Genomic DNA, 25,536 nt, shown 5'->3' on the forward strand with positions numbered 1-25,536 from the left:
TTAGTACTTTTTAAGGATTATATGGGTCAGCACAACATTAAGGGCTGAAGGGCCTATACTGTGCTATAGTGTTCCATGGTTCTAATTCTTGCTTTGTTGTATGCCCTCTCTTTTGCTTTTACATTAGCTTTGACTTCCCTTGTCAGCCATGGTTGTACTATTTTGCTATTTGAGTATTTCTTCATTTTTGGAGTTCATCTATCCTGCACCTTCCTCATTTCCCCCAGAAACTCACGCCATTGCTGCTCTGCTGTCATCCCTGCCAGCACCTCCTTCCAATTTACTTTGGCCAACTCCTCTCTCACACCACCGTAATTTCCTTTGCTCCACACCTTTAAACAAACCCAAACTTCAATGGGTTTCGACTACTCCAGGCTAAAGGGTGGAGGAAACACGGTAGACGAAAGACAATTTGATACAGTACAGTACAGGCAGAAATGGGGACCCTAAACCACACCTGGGGCACAATAGGGAAAATGGCCAGGGACAGACAGAGATAGAGGACCTTCATTGTTGCCCTAAACAGCAGCTGCCTACAGGTAGTAACTAACTAACTAACTAACTAGGCTATAGTGACATGTCTTCTGCCGAGCATAGGTCAAAAATAAAAATGTAGATACTGGAAATCTTGAAATAACTACAGAGGATGCTGGGAAAAAAATCCAGGTTAATGGGTCATTGTAAACTGCCCTGTGATTAGGCTTAGGGTAAGCTGGGGGCTGCTGGGTGGCATGGCACAAATGGCCTATTCCATACTGTGTCTGAACAAATAAATAAAATGCTGGAGGGAAAAGAGAATTCGGCAGGTCCAGGCATCACCTGTGAAGGAAAAAACAGTTAACATTCTAGGCTGAAAAGATCGGCTGTTTCTATTCCCATGGACGCTGTGTGATCTTCTATAGAGAACTGGTTTTGAATTCTTTCACGTTGAAGTGGACATGGCCAGCAGTAGGACTCCTACACCCAGGCCATGATCTACTAAGATTTGCAGGCAGGCACTGGCATGTAGTCTTGGCTATTCAGAATGGCCAAGGGGAACAAGTGTGATGCTGTGCTGACCCTTCAAAGTGGAGCTGGAATTGATTCATTCAAAATAACTGGATTGTCATAAAAATTCATTTGCTTCAATCATGTCCTACGGTGGAAGGAACCTGCATTTTTCAGTCTGAAATGACTCCAGACTCACAACTGAGAGCTTTAGTCCTGTTTTACTTCTTCACAACAAGCCACTGGGCTCTCAGGGATGGATGACAAACCAGAAACAGAAGGAAGTCTGCAGACACTGGAAATCCAGAGCAACACATACAAAATGTTGGAGGAACTCGGCAGGTCGGGCAACATCTACGGAAGTAAATAGAGTCGATGTTTAGGACCCAGGCCCTTCCTCAGGACTGAGAAGGAAGGGGGGAGATGCCAGAATAAAAAGATGGGAGGGAGGGGAAGGAGGCTGGCTGGAAGGTGATAGATGAAAGCAGGTGGGTGAAAAGGTCAAGGTTGGAGAAGAAGAAATCTGATAGGAGAGGAGAGTGGACCATGGGAGAAAGGAGGAGGGGACCCAGGGGAATGTAAGAGGCAAGTGAGATGAGGTAAGAGTTAGAGTGGGGAATAGAGGAAGAGGTGGAATTTGTTTATCATAAAGTGAAATGGATGACAAATGTTGGCCAGAAAGGCTAACAAAATCAGTCTCGGCTGAGGCCAATGGCTTAGCCACTCCCTGACTCACTCGTGAGGGACCATTTCACTCTCGTATCGCTCCCTGAACCCCTTCACTGCGGTTTGTTCAGAACCTCCTCGGTGACATGTAATCCTCTGGAGGAATTCGGCACGTCAGCAAGCTTCTACGGAGAAAAGCTGACTTTTCACCCAAGTTGCTGCTTGACGCGCTGACCTCCCCCAGGGCTTAGCGTGTTACACTAGATTCCAGCACCCGCAGTCTGCGTGTTGGATTTCCCACTGGATGGCACCAGGAGACCATAAGACATCATCATTCAGCCCACTGAGTGCGCTGTACTGTTAGACCAGCTCAGTCCAACCCCTCACATCCCCAAACTCTGTGCGACCCCGAACAAGCCCCCGCCACCGTCCCCTCAACCACAAGGGCTGGTAGCCTGCCTTTGACCCCAATGACTGACTAGGCCAACCATCACACAGAACAAACATTACCAGCATCAGCAGTAAGCAAGGACTGGCACATCTTGAAGAATGAAGGGCCATGCCCTTCGAGAAAGAACAGTGGGAAATAGACAAGCTGGGCAGGGAGCAGGAGTTAGAACAATAACACACACCACCCCAGTGTAAATAGTCAGTACTCACTTCCCCTACGGATTGCGATGATCAAGTTGCCATTAACCACCGTACATCCCTTCAGGTACTGGGCGGCCGTGACGGAATCGATGGTCTCCGTTTTCACCGGGCAGACGTTTGGGCAAGGGCCATCACAAGGGGTACAATACATGCTGTGGAGAGGAGACAGCAGGTTATCCAAAGGGAACTAACAGCAGCTCCGTCAGAAACACACATCGACCATCTCCTTCCAATTCCAACGCTAACTCACATTCCAGCGTGGGCGCGCGGAGTGGGAAGGTCTTCGTCACCGCTAAAGGCTGTAGGAGATAGCAGTCAATTAGGCAGGAAAGGGGACGGCAGAGAGGGACAAGGGGGCAGCAAAGAGGGACAAGGGGGCGGCAGAGTGGGAGAAGTGGTTGGCACAGAGGGACAAGGGGGCAGCAAAGGGGGAAACAGGGGTGGCAAATGGGAAACGGCAGAAATGAGGGAAAATGGGCAGAAAAGAGAGAAAAGGGGCAGAAAAGAGGGAAAGGGGTGGAAAAGAGGGGAAGGGGAAGAAAAGAGGGAAAAGGGGGTATTAAAGAGGAAGATGCAGCAGAAGTTGTAGGGCAGAAGGGAGCAGTTGTGGGGTGGGGGGGTGTTACTGACGTGAATGGAATCAATAACTGAAAGAATAAGCAGATGAGGTGCTGGGGAGACAGGGGCTGTGACAACAAACTGAGCAGTGAGAGAGATGACACACTGTTATCATTGCACAATGGTAACTTGGGGATAGATGGTTATGCTTTGATTTTACAAACTGACACCAACATGAGATAATGTAGACAAAAGCTTGCAGTGCTGTTCCCTGGTGTTATCACCAAAGTTAGGTGGAGTTTTTCTTCAAAGATATCTAATTCTCACAATTTCCATCTTGCCCTCGAGCAGGTACCAGTGACAGTCCGCACACAGATCAAACCCAGAGCATAAAACAGGTCCATAGAGTGGTTGAGCTTCAAGGTTAAAATCAAATTTAGCATATTTCACCTAATACAGTACTAACAGAGGATTGAATAACTTGAGCTTGTTTGAATTTAATTCCTTGTGAGTGCATTAATTATCGAGTGCCTACTGGATAACCGGCGAAGCTGCTTCACGTTGCCAGGGTACCATTTGTAACCCCTCGAGAACAGAAGCCTGCAGAATGGAGGATGGGGTTTTTCCTCTCTCTTGCTGGTCTCTCTAACCCAGGATCTGCCCAACACCTGGTGTTTCTGAGCCCAGTTCCTCAGCAGACAACTTACCGAGTGATTAACTGGGTGAAAATCACAGCTTAAACCTCTAAGAGGACCACAAGCTCTGTTGTGATTTGGGAGCCTGCGTGTGTCAAACGTCTCCAGACCTGCGCTGGCTGAAGCCAGGACTTTACGCTTTGCCTCTTGGTAGAGTCACCCATGCCAAACAGGTCAAAGGGTAGAGGCTAAGAGTGGTCCAGCAGTCCTCCATGTTCGGGAGTTCAGCTCAGGGCCAACAACCCTGACTGGTAAAATTACATTACTATGGACCCAGCAATGAATAATCTTTCTACACCTGAGTGCAATGGTAATCCACTCGGGACCTGCGTGGCTAACTGAGAGGGCATGACTGAACACTGCCAGTGATGGAGGACCTTCACTGCTGCCCTAAATGCCAACAGTATCACAGGCAGTAGAGAGAGAGAAAAAAACATCAGACGAAATCAGGATTTCAAGGATTCCTCCCCCCACCACCACCAATTTGTCGTGGGTTCCACAGCGGCTCAGCGGGTAGGGTTGCTGCCTCACGGCCCCTTGGATCCCGGTTCGATTCTGACCTCGGGTGCAGTTTGCATGTTCTCCCAGTAACCGCTGGGTTCCTGGTCCCAGGAGCTCGGGTTTCCTCCCACATGGTCCCAAAGACCAACAAGGTCTTAGGTCAATTGGCCACTGTAAATTGCCCCTGGTATGTTGGTCACCGGAGTGGAGATATGTCTGTGCCAACAGAGCTGTAAAGCACTCCTTGCCTCTGCTAGCCTGCAGGTGACCCTGCTTAGCCACAACCCCCCCCACCCCGATCAGGGTCACATGAAGCCATGGGAGCAGGTGGTGGATGGTCGTATGAGCAGCTCATCCATATCATAAGTCCTGGTTTTGTGACCAGTGACACCAAGCAGACAATCTCTGAAGAGTATTGATAATGGCTGTGGTCACCCGTCTTGTAAAGACACTGGTCAAGGACCGTGATCACCCACGTCATACAACACGGAACATAGAGAGGTGTAAAATCGGGGAGAGTAGATGTTCTACATTCTATTAGAACAATGGAAGTCTATGTAGAAGAGAAGGGTTAGACTGATCTTTGAGCAGATCAGGTGGCTGTACTGTGTTGGGGGGGTAGGATGGGCAGTTGATCTTCAATATGGACTTGGTGGACCCTTATCTACCCCGTATTGCATCCGCACCATAACTCTAGTTAGCGTCATGGCGCCCTGCAGGTCAGTTGGAGTTTCTGAGCTTGGGGATCAATGGTTTATTATGTGCTATCAGGGGCAAACCCTATCACTCTGAGGGACTGCTGCTGTGCGACATCCTGAGGCGCTACGTAAAGGCAGCTTCTTGCTATCATAAAGGCACCAACAGAATCTCAGTAATACAGTCAAAATGCCAATGGAACTCAGGTCAAGCAGCATCCATGGAGAGGAGTACCCAGTCTCAGGCTGAGACCCTTCATCGGGACTGGGAGGGGAGGGGAAGGAGCACGTGCTGGCAGGTGATAGGTAAGACCAGGTGAGGGTAAAGGTTGGTGGCTGGGGAAGGTGGGGGGGGATAAAGTAAGAAGCTGGGAGGTGATTGGTGGAAGAGGTAAAGGGCTGAAGAAGGAGGAATCTGATAGGAGAGAAGAGTGGTTCATGGGAGAAAGGGAAGGACGAGGGGCACCAGAAGGCAGTGGAATCAGTGAAGAAAAGTTGCCCCATGGCTCCCACCTGGTGGCATTGCGGGTGTATCCTGACGGACAGATGAGGGTACACTCTCCATCGTGCAGAGCAAACTGCTCTTTGGGATTCTCGACGGGGATCTTGGCACACAGTTCCTTGGTCACACAGTGCCACCCTTCGAACCTGTAGGTACCCGGGGGGCAGCTGGCGAGGCACTGGCCCTCAAAGTAGTAGTTCCGACACGCCATGCAGGCTCTGTTGTCGTTGAGGGCAGTGCAGCCCCCAAGGCACTCCGCATGGCAGCACTCCCCCTTGTCGTTACAGGCTCTCTTCCCGCAAGCTTTCGGGCAAACTGCAAGAGAGAACAAAAGCACGTGAGCAGATTGTGTTCTGTGTCCCTAGGAGGCACTGCATAGAAAGCTACTGATTCAATTACAGAGCACAAACTAGATGGGCCGAAGGGCCTGCTTCTGCGCTGTGGTGTACTGTGACATTGACCACACCGCGCACCACCGCAGTTCATAATTAAGGCACCGCGTTAGTGTGGGAGGTAACGAGACGTGGTCCCACGAACTCAGTGCAGTTTGTGGAAGGTGGAGAGGTTTGGAGAGGGAATTCACAATTCCAACAGTCTAAGTGGAGAGCACTGGACCTACGGCAGGTGGTGTAGTGGCATCAGCACCGGACTTCGAGGCAAATGGTCCCAGGTTCAAATTCGGCTGACTCCTTACACACTTCCAAGCCTTGAGTTAGCAACTAAGACTTATAAATAACAGATAAAAAATGCTCAAGAAATAGCTAGGTTGCTGCCCCTACGCCGCAAGGTGCAGAAAGGAACAAGTGGAGCTTGTACATTCTCCCGTCACTGCTCTCCCTTGGGTGCTCCAGTTCCCTCCCACATCCCAAAGACAAGCAGGTTGATTGGACATTGCAAACTGCACCTCGTGTATGAGGGAAGTGCAAAAAGAATCAATGAGGTAACCGATGGGCAAGTGTGAGAGACTAAATGGCAGGGAAATGAGGCTGACATGAGCTAGCATGGAGCCAATGGGCCAAACAACCACCCTCCATGCTTTTATAAAATCAGGTAGGGTGAGTGAGTTTTTTCCTTTGGAAAAAAGGAAGATGATTTGATTGAGATGTACAAGATAACAAGAGGCATGGGTAGAGTGGGTCGCCAGAGACTTTTCTCCAGGGTGGAAACAGCTACAATCAGGGGCATCATTTTAAGGTGATTGCAGGAAAGTATAGAGAGATATCAAAGGTAGGATTTGCTTTTTACAGAGAGTGGTGGGTGTGTGGAACGTTCAGCCAGGGCTGACGGTAGAGGCAGATACAACAAGGACATTTTTAGATTTGCACATAAGTGGAGGCCTATGTGGGTCAGATTATTCTTAAAGTAAGTTAAAAAGTTGGCATTGCATTGGGCCGAAGGGTATTTATGCACTATGAAACTCACATCCCAGACCACATGAAGAGCCCCAGAATAGCCAAGCTGAGAAATTCTGCAGTTGCTGGAATCCAGAGCAACACACACACAAAATGCTGGAGAAACTCAGCAGGCCAGGCAGCATCTCTGGAAAATAGAGTAAACAGTCAACGTTTCGGGCCGAGACCCAGGGCCAGTCGGAAAGAGAAGTGTGACAACTCCTCCAGCATTTGGTGTGTGTTGCCTTGGAACAGCCTCCCTGAGGAAGACCACCCCCCCTCCCGCCCCGAGGCCTACATCTATGGCGTCTGCACTGCACGGCCTAATGCTCTGCACTTGAAAACCAATTGGAAAGTTTGCAGGAAGAATGAAGAACTTTTCATCACAGCAGACTGCCTGAGACCTTTCATCAGCTGTCAATTGCAAACTACACTGAAGCTGGAAGCTGGTATGCCCTGCACTCATCGTCACACAGTACGTACAGTTCTTGGGTAATTTGGTTGAGAGAGGATAATTACAGGGAATAAGATTCAGGTACACAGCGTTCCTTGTTCCATACCTTAGCTGTCCCACTTTAATGAAAGATTCTAACAGCTCTGCACCATTTGAGAACAGTGGTTCAGGGAGGAAGTTTACCATATCGGACAGCAGACGATCATCTACCCAGATACTTCCCTCCTTCACATCCCATGTGCAGATGTTTTCCAGGCCCAACAGAGGGCCACAGCTGCCTTCCCAGATGCGCAAACACCAGTCTCCTGTCAGAAGCCTCGCAGCAGGGGCAGGAAATGCTGGGGAAACACATTTCAGTTTACTGCAGGAGATGCTGCCTGAGCCACTGAGTTCGTCCCGACCTCGAACAGAACTCAGCTCCCCACAGAGCTTCACAGGAAGGTCAAGGAAAGCTCCCAAGCCCCACGTGGACATTAGAAAGGGTAATGGAATTTCACCCAGTCGGTAAGAACAGGGTGAAACAGCCGACACATGTAAAGATACACACAGCGGAGTTTGGAATGGGAACACAGAGGATCCAATCTCCCGCACTTTTGGCCGAGATTTTGCAGCATCCGAAGTCTCTCGTAAGGGTGAAGGAATGTGATGCTGACAGCGCCTTCAGTAATACCCTATATCATACACCACTGGCAAAGACTGCAAGGGGGCAAATCATTCAAATGTGGCAAACTGACAGAATTACGGCTCAACATCTCTCTCACTGTCTGAGGTAAATCCGCCAACACACGCGTTCAAAAAGTGGTGAGTTCATTTTAAATCCAGAAATTGAAACCGTGTCTGATTAAATCCATCGTCTTCATCTGCACCTGCCCCCAAACCACAACTGTAATCAGCTACAAACAAAGTAAAAGCTGTTGTTCATCATACGCAGTACAGCCTAACAACCAGCAAGTCATCTGTGTTAATTGAACAGTAACGCAGCGATTTAACACGGAGTTGTTAAGTGCATTACTGAGTCAGCCACCCACTAATGGATTTGCTGGGGTTCAACAGTAATAACAAGAGGCAAGCTCCTCTTCCTCACTGCACACCGAGTGGCACCAAGCCAGAGATCTTTACGTCCCTGCCAAAGACTAAACACCTGGGTCACTCTCCCCATGTCATCACAAGACCCCTGACACCCGGGAGTGGCGACTGCTCGTGGGTGATCTTAACCCCCGAAGGTTTGCTCAGAACAGAAACGGAAGAATCAGTTCCCAGGAGGTTAACTTGCAGGTTGAGTCCATGGTAAGGAAGGCAAGTGTATTGTTCTCATTTAATTCCAGAAGACTGGAATATAAAAGGAAGGATGCGATGCCAAGGCTTCATAAAACATTAGTCAGACCGCACTTGGGAGTGGCGTGAATGGCTTTGGGGTCCTTATCTAAAATTTTGGAGAGGGTTGACAGGTGGTTTACATGAATGGTTCAAAGGATAAATGGGCTAATGTATGAGGAGCATCTGATGCGCCTGGAACTGGATTCACTGGAAGAATAAAGGGGTTACAGCATTGTAACTTACTGAATATTGAAAGGCCTGGATAGAATGGATGTGTAGAGGATGTTTCCAATAATCTAGAGAGTGTAGGACCTGAGGGCACTGCCTCAGAATTCAAGAACGTCACTTTAAAACAGAGATGAGGAAGAATTTCTTTAGTCAGAGGATGAAGTCACTGCCACAGACAGATGTGGAGGCCAAGTCATTGGGTATATCTAAAGTGAAGGTAGACAGGAGCTTAATTAATGAGTAAGGATGTCAAATGTAATGAGAAGGCAGGAGAACGGGGCTGACAGGACAAATAAATCACCCAAGATCGAATGGCGATGGGATGAATGGTCTAATTCTGCCTAAGCCTTATGGAGTGCCAAAAACAGGGAAATGGTGGATAATGGGGGCGAGAGGAGAGAGGATTGTAGCTTCAAGGCCAAGACCAATGGCTGTGAGTGAAGCAAAGGTCCAAAGACCGGCATATAGACTGGAGGCACATCTCAGATCCCTACAGGTGAGGCTGGACCAACACACACCATCTGTTCCCCTCAACAAGGAACGACCAAAACAAAAATCTGAAAATACAGTATTGATTTCATGGTTCACCACACATAACTCTACAATATCCATAATGTGAAATGGGAATACAGAGAAGCAGATCACACAGCAAAGGGGGAAAGGAAAACTCTGCCTGCACTTTGGGGGTGTTGGTGGAGAGAGAATGCATGGATGATGTATCAGCAGAGCCTTCTGCGACTGATTATACTTCACCACAGTAACATCAGCCCAACCACTCGACTGCACGGTCCAGCGTGTCAAACGGTGCACGACTGTGACAACGGAACATTACGGGACTCTCAGCCACTCACAAGCCCGCCAGTCCTGATGAGCTGCCCCCTGCTGGAGTCACTGCAATAGACCACTCAGTAGCGCAGCAGTCACTGCATCGCTTTACAGTGCCAGCCATCGCTGATCGGGGTTCGATTCTTGCTGCTGTCTGTAAGGAATCTGTCTGGAGTCTGTAAGACGTAAACGTCGACTGTTTATTCATTTCCATAGGCGCTGCCCGACCTGCTGAGGTTTTCTTGGAACGGAGGCTGATGAATAATGGTGTGGTGCAGGTGCTGGTACTGGAAGCGGTACTGTATATTTATGTAAATGATTTGGATACAGAGACACAAGCTCTGATCAGTAAATTTGCTGGTAACACAAAATTAGGAGGTGCTGTGAAAAGTGAAGAGGTCATCATAGATTTCAGTGGGTCCTGGATCAGTCGAGGAGCAGCAAATAGATTTCAGTAGAGTTAGGTGTGAAGCGATGCACGTGACTGCCATTATGGACAGCTCCCCTACTTTCTTAGACGTTGGCAAAGCTTCGGTGTGTCATCTAAACTTAGACAAACTTCTACAAATAGGTGGTGGAGAATATATTGACTAGTTGCCCCACAGCCCGGTGTAGGAACACCATTGCACTTGAACAGAAAAGCCCACCCCACCATTGACTACTTCCACAAGGAGTGGTGTCACAGGAAATCCCTCCTACTTATACATGGTCCACCTCCATCCAGACCCCATATATTCATGTGCCAATCTAACAGCCTCTTATAAGCGTTTGTACTATCTGTGACACCCATTCCAGTCACCAACCAGTCTGTATAAAAACCTTGCCCCACACACTCCTCACTTTAAATGCATGTCCACTAGTACTTGACATTTCTACACTGGAAGAAAGATTCTGACTGCCCACACTAACGGCACTCCTGCTCAGGTCTCCCCTCAGCCAGAGAAAACGACCCAAGTTTGTCCAACTTCTCCTTGTAGCTCCTGCTCTCTAATCCGGACAGTATTCTGCTGAACAACTTCTCCACCGTCTCCAAAGACTCCACATCCTTCCTGTAACGGGGTGGCCGGACGACCTACCCAGAACTTTGCATAGAACACAGGAAGAGGTCTTTCAGCCTGCAATATCTCTGCTGAACGCAGTGCCAAGTTACTTCCCGGCCGTGGTTGGCAGCTCACCCGGGGGGAGGAAACCTCCGCTGCCTTGCGGCTGTGCCCACTCACGAGGAAGTAAGCCCCGAGGAAAAATCCGGAGCTGGAGTCCCCAAGGCAGTCCTACGTTGAATTCAACACTGGCATCTCCCACAACGCTGCTGGTGCCAAACTGTATCGGCCTCTGCTGTTCTTTTGGATTCACCAGCCGCGTGGAGAGGGGGTCGGCTGATGGCTCTCCATATTGTACTACCCTGGCTTGCATCTAGGATGTTGACCAACCCTGTCCAACAGAGGGTTGCCGCTTCTGCACTGCCTTACAGAAGTCTTCACCAAGCCTCCACCATGGAGGCAGAAAGAAGCATTTAAAAGAGAAAAAGGTGGAACGATGGGAGAAAGAGTACTTACTTTAGGATCTAAGCACGTTTTCTCTGGATTACCACCATTCTATGCAGTTCATTACCTTGAATAGTTAAAGCCTAACAGATTGAAAATTAGAAACTTCTGGAAGGGAGCAACCTTCGCTAGGTTCAGGCTCGTAAATGACACACAACAGTCAGACAGAACAGCACGGGCTTTCAAACTGGCGCCCTTCGATTTAAGGAGCCCGGGAGGGTGGGGATACGCAGGTTAACGACTTTCACTTCATTCATTAGCGCACTATTTTGTGATCATTAACACAGAGACATGAGCACCTCCTATGCAGTTGCTGCAGTCTGAACTTTGGCCCCCTGGCCCCCGGGAGCAGGTCACCATCGAAAGGGCATTGCCCGCACAGGGAAGTCTGCTCTTTAACAGCGCTGCTTAAGGAGCCAGCCTTAGATCAAAGGGAACTGTGGAGAACTTCAACTTGCCATTTTCAGTTCCATGCCTGCAACTCTTTCACAGAAATCCTCCAGTGAGGCCCCTCTGCTAGATGTTGTTAGCCAGAGAAACAAATCAAAGCCACATGGACAATAAATCCTCGCCCGTTTCCTCGATGAGATACACGCGGTCAACCAAGGGGTCAGAGTGCAAACTATTACATGACAACAACAAAACTTAACAGGGACATTGTGCAGAAGGGTTGTTCTGAAGGCCATCGCCCCCTTACTCCTGACAGCCTGCTGTGTAACCCCCATGCACTGCGCTCCATTCCAGCCACAGCCGAACTGTGCCCTCATTCCTCTTCCCAAATATTTCTCCACTGGCCAAAGCCACTTAACTTCACCATGGACCGCCCCAAGCCCGGCCACGAGAGGAGGAGGGTTGGGCATGGGACTAGCAACCCCATTGTGTAAAAATCCCACGCCACACACACGCCAACAGAAGCTCCAAAGACCTCATTCCTGGGAGGGGAAGGATCTTCGCCTCGAAGACGTATGAGGTCGTGTTGTGAGAGCTGAAGCCACGGGGCCGACCAATCTTTGGCCCATGAGACTGGACTCTGCTGAGCCCCAGTAGGGCTGATGGGCTTAAGAAGCAGGCCAAAGCCACTTGCCGATTCTCTTTCTGAAGTTAATGACACAAGGCAATGGGGCTCCTGATACACTGGACTGTGTGCCCCGTCTGACCAGGGACTTTCTGGGCTTTGCCTTAGGCAGGAAAGGATGTCCACCCTTGGATATCTACCCTGTGCCTCTGGCAGGAAGAAGGTGCACAGAGTTCAGGAAGGGTAAGACAAAGGAACACAAACCATTCCTCATCGAGAACTGGAGAGACTGAGCAATTTCGAGTTCCTGGTGTCAATATCTCCGAGGACCTAACCTGGCCCCAACATACTGATGCAGCTATAAAGAAGGCAAGACACGTCTATATTTCATTAGGAGTTTCAGGAGATTTGGTTCGTCACCTAAAACACCTGAAATCTTTTTACAGATGTACAACGGAAGGCATTCTGACTGCCTGTGTCACCATCCGGTATTGGGGGGGGGGCGGGGGAGCTACTACACAGGATTGAAAAGCTGCAGGAAGTTGTAAAATCAGTCAGCTCCATCGTGGTACTGGCCGTTGTAGAATCCAAGACATCTTCAAGGAGCAATGCCTCAGAAGGGTGGCATCCATCATTTAAAACCCCCACAAACCCAGGACATGCCCTCTTCTCATTGTTACCATCAGGAGGCACACACCCAGTGACTCAGGAACGGACATTCAACCCATGACATCCTGAACAGACATTCAACCCATGAACACGACCTCACTACTTTCTTATGTCTGCTTTTACACTATTTTTAACTTTACTATTTATTAACTACACACACACACACACACACACACATTTACTGTAATTCAGTTTTTTCAATATTTATCATCTATTGCATTGTACCTCTGCTGCAAAAGTTAACAAATTTCACAACATATATCAGTGATATTAAACCCGAGTCTGATTCTCAGAATGGCATTTTATTTTAGTGATTAGAGAGATTAGCTGTACTTGTCACATTCAACAGAACATACAGTGGAATGTCCTGATCAAGGGCTTTGGCCTGAAACTGTTTACTCTTTTCCATAGACGCTGCCTGGCTTCAGAGTTCCTCCAGCATTTTGTGAGTGTTGCTTTGGATTTCCGGCACCTGCAGATTTCCTGTTCACAACGAAATGCGCTGCTTACGTCAACGACCAACACAACACGCAAGCATCGCCACACTTCTAGCGCCAACAGAGCATCCCCACAACTTGCTAACCCTAATCGAAATGTCTTTGGAGTGAGGGAGAAACCGGAGCAGCTGGGTGACACGGGAATGTACAAGCTCCTTACAAACAGCGTCAGGAAGTGACACCAATTCGCGTTACAGTAACTGCTACACCACCATGCCCACCATTCACTCGTACTGGGGTTTCATGTAGTGATACAGCACTGAATCAGGCTCTTCTGCCCACTGAGGCCATGCTGACCATCACGCGCCCATTTACACTATTTTCCTCCCAAACGTCTAGGATACCCTCCTTGGGGGTGAATGGAGTTTACAGCGATTGACAACCAGAAGTGTGCGTCTCGGTGAAGAGACCGTCCCTCTTCACGTGGCCCGGCTGACCTTAGAACGTGGGAGAAAACCAGACCACGCTGGGGGAAATTGCAGGTCACAGGGAGAACGTGCGAACTCTACATGGACAGCACCCGAGGACAGGATTGAGCCAAGGTTGCTGGAGCTGTGGGGCAGAGGCTCTACCAGCTGTGCCACAACCAGTAACTTTACTCTGTGCACCCTATCTCTGGGGCGACGAGGAAACTAGTCACCCATTGGGTTCACTGTCACAGCGACAGGCAGACCAATCCTGGAAGACTCATCACCTTTCTACCGGCCGTGCTCAACCGGGAACAAGAGGGAATCAGACTCTACTCCTGGACGATGCCAGACAACTCCCACAAGCTCCTGGTTCAAGCTCTGTTGATCCTACGCGGAGCTGAAGGTTGGAGTGCCGGTCAGCTCAGTCAGGAGACGAGAGACCAGGACACAGGAACAGAGACCTACTGCTAATGGTTGGGTGCCACCGAGTGAGGGCGGGAGGGAAGTGGAGATGACGGCCAGGCCAGTGTGGAGAGAGGGAGAGATGGCAAAAAACGTCCTGAGGTTAGTACCAGATTTCACGGCAGTCTGGAGCTCCTTCCCTGAAACCCCAGCTCCTGAAGGCTGGGGCGGTCAATCTCCTGATTCTGTGCAATTCTCTGATCCTCCCCAGTACAGCAAAGCACAAACAGGAGGCCATTTGTTCCTGTGTAGCTGTGCTAGCTCTTTGATCAACCTCACTAATTCACTCTACTTCCCGGCTCTTGATGCACAACCCTTCAAATTTCCAACCACTTCTCTTCAGCAAGTTACTCCCTGGTCTATTTCCCTTCAAATTTCCAACCACTTCCTTTTTGCAAGTTGCTCCTTAGTCTCCTTCCCAACTTCCAGAAAACCATCTCTCCTGTTCCCTGGACAACTGCTCTCACTGGCACTCAAACAAAATTAATAATACTAATGATATGTTATTTGTAGAACTCTTTTCATAGCACTGTACACCAAGTCTCCTTATTTGTTGTATAAGCACCCTTGCTCAGTTTCAGCAGCTCCCTACCCTTTGTGAGATCCACCATGGTGGTGCCCATAACTGCCAACTTGATCAGCTCCACCATGGGCACTAGCCTCTGTAGGATCCAGGACATCTTAACATAGAAACATAGAAAACCTACAGCACAATACAGGCCCTTCGGCCCACAAAGCTGTGCCGAACATGTCCTTACCTTAGAAATTACCTAGGGTTACCCATAGCCCTTTATTTTTCTAAGCTCCATGTACCTACCCAAGAGCCTTTTAAAAGACCCTATCGTATCCGCCTCCACCACCGTCGCCAGCAGCCCATTCCATGCACTCACCACTCTCTGCGTAAAATACTTACCCCTGACATCTCCTCTGTACCTACTTCCAAGCACCTTAAAACTGTGCCCTCTCGTGCTGACCATTTAAGGCAATGGTCCCCAAGCACCGGACCACGGCCCAGTACCACTCCGTGGCCTGGTGGTTGGGGACCAGTAATTTAAGGGGCAATGCCTCAAAACGGCAGCATCCACCATTAAGGACCCCCATTACAAGCCTTGTACTCATTGCTACCATCAGAATGGAGGTACACTCTCAACAATTCAGAACAGCTTCTTCCCGTCTGCCCTCCGATTTCTGAATGGACATTAAACCCATGAACATTACCTCACTGCTCTTTTATTTCAATTTTTGCACTACTTGTTTAATTTAATTATTTTCTATATTTAATGTAATTCACAGCTCTTTTTATTATGTACTGCATTGTACTGCTGCAGGGACATCAAATTTCACGACATATGTGATGCTATTAAACCTGATTCTGATTTCCCAACCCCAGGACCATTCCTCAGTCCACCCCCACCATTGATGGCCATAATACCCTTCCTGAAGGACAAGGTTGCACTTAATTCTCTACTTCAATCCAAACAGGGTCAACAGAAAGTCTGCTTGTGCCTTCACATTCATTAAAGCAGCCTTCATTACTTCATCAACATCCCAGAGAGATTACAGGTCAGTCAGCTAATCACAGGAACCAAATAGCCAAGCATTAGGTAACAAACTCGTGAATATACTGCGTCGTTATGGCTTACAACCGATGTTTCCATTCCAACGTGAGACTCTGGGCCGTACTTGGCCAATCTTGTCGTAGGAACAGATGTCAGCATGTACGTCAAAAGCAGGTTAATCTGCAAATGATTAACCAGCAGAATCTGTGCCCAGCATTTAGAGTGGACTGGTATGATGTGGCCTGGTTGGCGTCCACACCCTCCCCCACTCACCTCCCTAACAACACCGACACAAAGTGTTGACAAGTTTTGTTACAGAACATAGAACATTACAGCACAGTATAAGCATTTTCACCCATGATGTTGTGACAACCTTTTTAAACTTACCCCAAGACCAAGCTAACCCTTCCCCTCCACACAGCCCTCCATTTGCTTTCATCCACGTCCCTAACCACAAGTCTCCTACGTCTTGCTGATGTATCCAGCACCACCACCACTCCTGGCAGTACATTCCACGCACCCACCCAACACTCTGAGTAAATAACCTATCAACGACATTTCCCTCACGCTTTCCTCCAATCACCTTAAAATTATGCCCTCTTGCATTAGCCATTGCTACCCTGGGGAAAAAATCTCTGGCTGTCCATTTATGTCTCTTATCATCTTGTATACTGTACCTCTATCGTCACCTCTCGTCCTCCTTCGCTCCAAAGGGAAGAGTCACTGCTCAGTCTCCTTGCTTTCAACCCGGTTCCCGGTATGAGAGAGCAGAACCATCCGTGATTTGGACGATTTAAGTACTGGGCCAGATTGAAAAGTTCAGGGTGTTGGGGCCGGAGGTGAGGGATGGCCAGTTCAGCTCGCTGCCTCGCCCGCGAGGTTCCCTCGTCTCTACACCGAACCCCAACCCGCTGACCCGCGAGGTTCCCTCGTCTCTGCACCGAACCCCAACTCGCTGACCCGCGAGGTTCCCTCGTCTCTGCACCGACCCTCAACTCGCTGACCCGCGAGGTTCCCTCGCCTCTACACCGAACCTCAACTCGCTGACCCGCGAGGTTCCCTCGTCTCTGCACCGAACCTCAACTCGCTGACCCGCGAGGATCCCTCGTCTCTGCACCGAACCTCAACTCGCTGACCCGCGAGGTTCCCTCGTCTCTGCACCGAACCCCAACTCGCTGACCCGCGAGGTTCCCTCGTCTCTGCACCGAACCCCAACTCGCTGACCCGCGAGATTCCCTCGTCTCTACACCGAACCTCAACTCGCTGACCCGTGAGGTTCCCTCATCTCTACACCGAACCTCAACTCGCTGACCCGCGAGGTTCCCTCGTCTCTGCACCGAACCTCAACTCGCTGACCCGCGAGGTTCCCTCGTCTCTACACCGGACCTCAACTCGCTGACCCGCGAGGTTCCCTCGTGTCTGCACCGAACCCCAACTCGCTGACCCGCGAGGTTCCCTCGTCTCTACACCGAACCCCAACTCGCTGACCCGCGAGGTTCCCTCGTGTCTGCACCGAACCTCAACTCGCTGACCCACGAGGTTCCCTTGTCTCTACACCGAACCTCAACTCGCTGACCCGCGAGATTCCCTCGCCTCTACACCGAACCTCAACTCGCTGACCCGCGAGGTTCCCTCGCCTCTGCATCGAACCCCAACTCGCTGACCTGCGAGGTTCCCTCGTCTCTGCACTGAACCTCAACTCGCTGACCCGCGAGGTTCCCTCATCTCTACACCAAACCTCAACTCGCTGACCCGCGAGGTTCCCTCGTCTCTGCACCGAACCTCAACTCGCTGACCCGCGAGGTTCCCTCGCCTCTGCACCAAACCCCAACTCGCTGACCCGCAAGGTTCCCTCGTCTCTGCACCAAACCTCAACACGCTGACCCGCGAGGTTCCCTCGCCTCTGCACCGAACCCCAACTCGCTGACCCGCGAGGTTCCCTCGTCTCTGCACCAAACCTCAACACGCTGACCCGCGAGGTTCCCTCATCTCTACACCGAACCTCAACTCGCTGACCCGCGAGGTTCCCTCGCCTCCGCACCAAACCTCAACACGCTGACCCGCGAGGTTCCCTCGCCTCTGCACCAAACCTCAACACGCTGACCCGCGAGGTTCCCTCGCCTCTGCACCAAACCTCAACACGCTGACCCGCGAGGTTCCCTCGCCTCTGCATCAAACCTCAACACGCTGACCCGCGAGGTTCCCTCGCCTCTGCATCGAAGTGAGGCTGTGGGCCGCAACTAACAGGCTGCAGTCACTGCCGACTCACTTTCGTGAACTTCAGTTCAGAATGCTATGTTCTTATTTTTATTGTTTGCACTATTTTTTCTCTCTCTGCACATTGAAGGTCTTCTGTGGTTTTAGTGCTTCTACTGGGCTTCTTTGTTTTCTGGCTGCCAGTAAGGAGATGAATCTCAAGGTTGTATAAAGTGTATATACTTTGATAATAAATGTACTTTGCATCTTTGAAAACTCTTTTTAGCACTCCCTCCCTGAGAAAAAGAAACAAAGTGCTTTCATCCCGTCTATGATCTTATATACTTCTATCAGGTTAACCCTCAATCTCCAACATCCCAGTGAATAAAGTCCCAGTCTATACAACCTATGACTCCAAGTCCAGGCAACCTTTCTTCATTCTAGTTTAGTAACATCTCTCCTATAATAGGGTGACCATGAAACTCCAAGTGTGGCCTCACCAACACCTGTATATCTGCAACATCACTCCCCAACTCTGGATCTCGGTCAGATCGCAGGCCAGCGTACAGAACATCTTTGTCACCCCCCAGGATGTCGTCGGCTTGCCACTTATATTGTTCCTCGCCGCGCCTCGGGCCCGTCCGGCAGCAGCCTTGCTGTTTCTTTAGCATTTTGCTCTGCTGTTTTCACGAGGACCAGTTGCAAGCTTGACACTCAACCCAGCACGGATGGAAGGAGCCGGCTAGATTTGAACCCAGGACCGCACACCTTGCAGTCCAGACCAGGTGCCTCTACACTAAGGATCAGCTTTTCATCTATATAGTGCCTCTAATGTGCTTAAATGCCTCACACTGTCCAGAAAAATGGACTGGACCCCAAGGACAGCTACCGAAACGCCAAATCAGAGGGGTTTTATTTAAAATAAAACACAAGTTAAGGGGCACAATGGACCAATGAGGGGATTCTGTGGATAGTGATTCAGATGAGGAGAAGGAAAACTGCCTCGCCCTGTGGCTATACCCACTCATGGGGAAGACTTCAGAGGTAAAAGCCCTGAGGACAATCCAGAGCCGGAGTCCCTATGGCAGTCCAACACTGACTGTCAGCTCCTGCCAAGTTGCTGGTGCCAAACTGCATCAACCTCCGCCGTTCCTTTGGATTCAGCAGCTGCGTGCAGAGGGAGAGCCCACTCATGGGCATCAGCATCTCTCCATATCGTACTGCCCTGGCGTGCGCATCACGTAGACAGCTAGGAAGCAATGGCCATTGTCGACCAACAGAGGGCCTCTTTCTCACATTCAGGAGGGACTGCTGTTCTCAGTCTCCGAACGACTGACATTTGGGAATGGGAGCCAGATTCACAACAGCTTTAGGTCCACTGCTCCACATCAAACTGCAGGCAGGGAGACACAGCAGACAGTCATCGCCTAGCCACACACACACACACACACACACACACACACACACAAAAAATTACTGGAGTCCTTTAAAATGTTTCTCAATAGGAGAGTACAGTCAGCACGATCCCTAAGGTCCAATATATTACCAAGAAGTAGTAGACGTTTATTACTGATGAGCATTCCAAGTACAAGCAAGGCTAATCGAGAAATTATTTATTGCCTCAAACTGTATTCAAGTTGGGTCGTGATATTGGAGAGAAGGGTTTGCAGATATATTCCTTATAAGTGTATAAACTGATGGGTGATCATGTGTACAAGGAGGAGGAATAGACTGTACCACTGTATATATTTATAGACAATCTATTTACATTCAGTTACTGGATGGAGGAATGAGAGGCATTGCAATTCTTCCACTTCATTGAATTTCCTAACAAGGAATCTCTCCCATAGGAACAATCCACTCCTGCTTTATCACAGCCCTGGCCATATTCAGGGCGGGATATGCGATCACGATGCAATGTACTGGTTTTGGCATTCACCATCGGCTGTGGCCAACTCCCTGTGTAACAGACAGTGACGTCATGTATGTGTGCGCGCGTGTACACACACACACACACACATTCTCTCTCTCTCTCTCTTCACGCCAAGCTTGGAGATGCGATCTGTACGGATGCTACGAGAATCAGCACTTTTCTGAAAGGGTCTGCTAGCCATGAGGATGGGGAGCAAGCAGCTGCGGAACTCCAGGCAAAGCCCCCACACGTCCCCGCCGAAGGCCCATTGGGTTAAGGTGGCAGACCATGCAGGGCTAGTGCGCCCCACAGTCATCACGTTCTCAGAGAGCAGGAATAAGCACACCAACAGAGGAATCAGAGATGTTTGCAGGTCCAAGACTGGGACACCTGAGATAGGGTGGGGTGACTGAGTTGGGGAGGGCGAGCAGAGGTGGTGACCGAGATAGGGAGGGGAGGAAAGGGGCTGACCAAGATGGGGAGGGGAGGAGAGGAGTTGACCAAGTATAGTGGGGAGGGGGGTAGTGGGAGGGTGTGAGCAAATTGGGGAGAGGGAGAGTAGGGGAGAGAAAAGGAGGAGAGGGAAAGGAGTGGTGGAGGACTGGTGTTGATCAAGCAGTGGTGGGGGAAGGGGTGAATGAGTTGGGGGAAGGGAGGGGACGGGGTAACCAAGTTGGGGAAATTGAGGAGGAGGGGAGGGGGTAACTGAGTTGGGGAGGAAGAGGGAGTTACTGAGCTGGGGAGGGAGAGGATGTAACAGAGTTGGGGGAAGGGGGGGTTGATTGAGTTGGGGAGAGGAAGGTGTAACTGAGACAGTTTGGGGGAAGGCGTGGAAGAGACAATGACGGGGAAGGGAGGGGAGTTGAGGGATGGGGAGGGGAGAGTTGACCTAAATGGGGTGAACACAAGAGGGAAGGGAGACAAGACAGAGCAGGCCATACAAGGGAAGTTACAAGAGAAAGGCATTGCTTAGCCAGGAGTCAGTGCAGGTCAGCAAGATCGGGAGGGGAACAGGATTTAGCACAAGCTAGGCCACGAGTTGAGAGACTGGGAAACTCTCGCTCACAACAAGTGGAATAAATCCCCAGAAAGTCTGTCCACAGGTGTAGCCCAGGCTGAGTGACAGCAGCAAGACAACTGAAGCAGGCTCATCTGACATTCCAACTTGACCAGCATGAATGCAGCAACAGGAAACAAGAACTTGCACAGAAACAGCACCCTCAAAACATTCCCAAACAAGCCGACTACGAAGGTGGGCAGAAGGCAAATCAAGAACCGATCCTTCGGTTCAGGAGAGTGGGACAACTATTTACGAATGGAAGAGGGGATCAGTGCCAAGCCTCACCTGGCATTCCAGAGGCCTCCAGCAGAGGTCAGTGTAAGCTGCACGGGATGGCACGGAGGGGAGCAAAGAGATGGCCCACCATCGCACCCAATTCCAATGCGGTCCGAGGACCCTGGCCACCTTCCCACTCCGTCTCCCTCTCAGTCAGAGCCTTCACACAGGCTGATCCCAGTGAAGACGCTCCGCTCTAACTTGCTCTCTGTCCTGGATCAGCCATGGGAACAGTTGCATATCTAACCTCAGCAGGGGATGAGGTATACAGGATGCAGTGGAGTTTACAGGAGAGACTCTGCACTCAGCAAAAATCAGGGTAAAAAAACTCAGAATCTGGTTTAATTTTACTGGCATATGCATGAAATTTGCTGTTTTGCGGCAGCACTGCAGTGCAATACATAATAAAAAACCAATTACAATAAGTATATATAAAAAATTAAATTAAATAAGTAGCACAGAGAGCAAACGAGAGGTAGTGTTCATGGATTCATTGACAATTCAGAGATCTGACAGCAGAGGGGAAGAACTGTTCCTGAAACAGTGAGGCTCTTGCACCTCCTCCTTGATGGTGGCAATGGGAAGAGGGTGTGCTCAGTGATCAATGCAGCCTTTTTGTGGCATCGCCTCTTGAAGGTGTCCCGGGGTAATGTCCGTTGTGCGTTAGCAACTCTCTGCACTTCTCCCTGATCCTGTGCAGTTGCCCCTCCGTACCAGATGGTGATGTAACCAGTTAGAATACTCTCCACAGTGCATCTGTAGGAGCTTTTGAGTGTTATCGGTGACATACCCGGTCTCCTCAAACTTCTAATGAAATACGGTTGCTGTCACACCTCCTGTGTGATTGTGTCACTATGTTGAGCCTGGGATAGATCCTCAGAGATGCTGACACCCAGACCCTCCCTGGGTCCAACATTTTGATGTAGACATCGCTGGACAGACAATTTTCTGGAGGCTTCATCACGAGGATCCTTTCCCTGACTACCCGTGTTTTGTATTCATTAGCGTCTCAAAACCAGGTTTGTGTGTCCCCGTTGCTTCTGACCTGCCACAGTCACTGCTGGGCCACAGAGAGACAGGAAGAGCCTTTCAGAAACCAGCCAAGGTTCATCATGACTCCTCCCAGTCCCACAACTCTCTGCCCTGTCCCATCATTGAGCTTCCAGGAGCACCTCAGCCCTTTGCTGGACATCTGCCTGCAGACTCCTCATAACATAGCACAGGATCGGTCACAAGAGGCTGCAGGGCGTTGTTGACTTGGCCAGCTCCATCGGGGCCACAACCCTTCCCAACATCGAGGACATCTTCAATAGGCGATGCCCCAAGAAGGCAGCATCTGCCATCAAAGACCCTCACCACCCAGGCCATGCCACCTCCTCATTACAACCAGCAAGGTACAGGAGCCTGAAGACCCACCCACACTCAGTTTCTGAATGGCCCATGTTATTTCTTTCTTTTTACACCTGTAACATCTTTGTACCGTACTCCTGCCAAGGACAACAGATTTCACATCATATGTAACTGTTAATAAGCCCGATTCTGGTTCTGCACATCAGGCATGGTTCTAAAATCATCGTTAAGAAAGCACGTTAGAATCGTCAGCCCCCACGGGCTGATCCTCAGGGCTGAGCACTCCTCCGAACAGCGGGGGAAATGCTCGTCACTTCCAGTGCTCCGCACATCCAGCGTTTTCCAGAGGCCCCTAATACCGTGGATGTTGCGGCCTAGCTGTCTACGTGGTATAACACAAGCCTGGGCAGTGCGGCATGGACAGCAAGCTGTTGCCCCTGTAGCAGGCTCGTCCTCTCCACACAGCTGATAAATCCAAATGAACGGCAGAGCCTGACAGATTCTGACACCAGCGGTGTCGCCGGAGTTGCCAGTCAATGTTGAACTCAACGTTGGTACTGCCTTGGGGACTCCAGCTCCGGATTTTCCCTCAGAGTTTACTCCCGAGGCCTTGGGTACAGCCGCAAGGCAGCAGAGGTTTGAAATCAGAACTTCCCTCCTCCTAGGTGAACTGCCAAACACGACTAACGAGCCCCACCTGCCCGAAATATTTTACACTAATCCTTCGAAACAGGAAAGGAGAACCCAATCTCACACTAGAACAGTTAATTATCAGCGTTTCCAACATCATGGTCAAGTTGTGCTGGGGAATCGCTCTCCGCCCTTCACACAAACCCCAAGGGCCTGGGATAAATCATCCCTTTTTGCTGCAGTGAAGCATTATGTGCCCCAAAAGGAATTCCTACAATGTGCATCCACAATGAGCAGTTTCAGCTGCTCGATGGGCTGGAAAGTGAGGTACAGCATTGTAGCAGATCCCAGCAGGAGGCAACATTCCTCGATCCACCCAAAACCCCCAGCAGGAGGCAACATTCCTCGATCCACCCAAAACCCCCAGCAGGAGGCAGCATTCCTCGATCTACCCAAAACCCCCAGCAGGAGGCAGCATTCCCTAATCTACCTAAAACCCCCAGCAGGAGGCAACATTCCTCAATCTACCCAAAACCCCCAGCAGACCCTTCCCTAACCCACTCTGCAGGGAGGCAGTGAAAGTGTTGAGCAATTTGTTTATTGTTTAAACAAATAAACTGAAGGGTGGTAACGCAGGGAGACCAATAAATGGGTGGAGACATCAGGGGCGGGAGAGAATCAGGTTTAGAAGGAGCAAGAAGGGGTAAAATGTGGGGAGATGAGGAGAAAATGCAGGATGGTTTTGGGGGAGAATGAGGGAAGTGGGAACAGAGAGAGGGAAATACATATCGACAGCAGGTGGACCAACTGGCGCTCTGGTGCAGTCGGAACAATCTGGAGCTGAACACGCTCAAGACAAAGGAGGTGATAGTGGATTTCAGGAGACATCCCCCCGTTATGTCCCCCCCTCACAGTCCTCAGCAGCCCTGTGTCCATCGTGGAGAACTTCAGGTTCCTGGGAACCACCATCTCTTAGGATCTGAAGTGGGAGCAGAACATCAGCTCCATCCTGAAGAAGGCCCAGCCGTGGATGTACTTCCTGCGGCTCTTGAGGAAATATGGTCTGCCTCAGGAATTGCTGCTGCAGTTCTATACTGCAGTCATTGAGTCTGTCCTGTGCACCTCCATCACTGTGTGGTTTGGAGCCGCCACCAAGCAGGATAGAACCAGACTACAGCGCACAGTGAGGACTGCCGAGCGCATCATTGGAGCCTCCCTGCCCTCTATTGTGGACCTGTACTCTTCCAGGTTGAAGAAGAGGGCGGGGAACATCATAAAGGACTCCTTCCATCCTGCGCACGGACTGCTTCCGTCTGGTAGGCGCTTCAGATCCCTCCAGACTAAGACTAATAGGCACTGGAGAAGTTTTTTCCCTACTGCGGTCACTTTGCTGAACAGTTAACTGCCGGTTAACTGTCGGCTAACTATTACTTGGATTGCACTATTTGTATGTATAATCTGTATTTTCATTTATATTTATCATTATTATTGTTATGAGCAGAGAGACAACATCTGCCGGAAGTAAATTCCTTGTATGTGCACAGGTACTTGGCGATTAAAGTCTGATTCTGATTCTGATAAGGGTGGGGAGGGGGAAGCATAGAGAAGGTGAGGGAGGAAATGTGGGGAGATGAGGAGGGAAGATGAGGGCAGGAGGGGAGAGGGGAAGTTCTCCCTGTGGGCAGACAAGTTTCCCTCCTGGTTCAGGTTGGTGGGTTCATTAGCCGCTGCAAATTATCCCTGTGGGTGGGCTTGGGGTGGAATAAAATGAGAGTGATGGAAACGATAGCCAGCACAGCCTCAATGGGCCAATGTTGCATTCTGTGGATCCCCCCCCCCCACCCCGAGGTTCCCTCCTACCAGCTCAGCTCCCTCTCTGCATCCCACTTGCCCTGATGGCTCGAGTCAGTCAGAATGCCAGAACATGCTTGGAAACTTTCCTGAGCTGTTTCACCTCGTTGAAGGGGTTGTAAACATAAGTTGTATCAAGGCAAGCATGCAAGTTTACTCGTGCAGCCATCCCGCAGCTTCAACTCAGCCGCGCAGCCGTCGCAGCCTCTGCTGGGCCCTCCCTCCAGAACGGATCGAGTGAACCTCCCCTACGGCTGCTCCTGCTTTCGGTATCACCAACAGCAAGGGCATTACTGGGGCCAGTTCAGGGACTGCCCCAAAATTCCCGCTGAACTAAACGGCTGGAATGCACTGGGCACAGACGCAGAAAAAGCACGGAAAGGCGCCCGAACGCAAGATGCTGCTGACACTCGAAATCCTGAGCAACTCACACAAAATCCTGGAGAAACTCAGCAGGCCAGGCCTCGTCAATGGAGGAGAACACACAGCTAATGATTCGGGCTGAGACCCTTCACCAGGAATGGAAAGGTAGGGGGCAGTAGCCAGAAAAAGAAGATGGGGGAAGGAGGAGTAATTACCAGAAATTACAGGCACCATTTTCCACGTAGAAAAAGATGCCTCGTACGCCAAGATGC

General features: G+C 50.1%; 1 protein-coding gene across 1 annotated transcript in view; it reads right to left on the reverse strand.

Moving 5' to 3' along the window:
* The window catches only part of igf1ra (insulin-like growth factor 1a receptor), a 333,731-nt gene that overhangs the window by 104,906 nt on the left and 203,289 nt on the right, over window positions 1–25,536 (reverse strand). The window contains exons 3-4 of the mRNA XM_059946664.1: window positions 5,267–5,570; window positions 2,314–2,456 (exon numbers count right to left, since the gene is read on the reverse strand). Coding sequence (XP_059802647.1) covers window positions 2,314–2,456; window positions 5,267–5,570 — 447 coding nt within the window. The remainder of the gene's footprint in view (window positions 1–2,313; window positions 2,457–5,266; window positions 5,571–25,536) is intronic.

Source organism: Hypanus sabinus, chromosome 21 (genome assembly GCF_030144855.1).
Source record: "Hypanus sabinus isolate sHypSab1 chromosome 21, sHypSab1.hap1, whole genome shotgun sequence".
In the NCBI taxonomy this organism is placed as follows: Eukaryota; Metazoa; Chordata; class Chondrichthyes; order Myliobatiformes; family Dasyatidae; genus Hypanus; species Hypanus sabinus.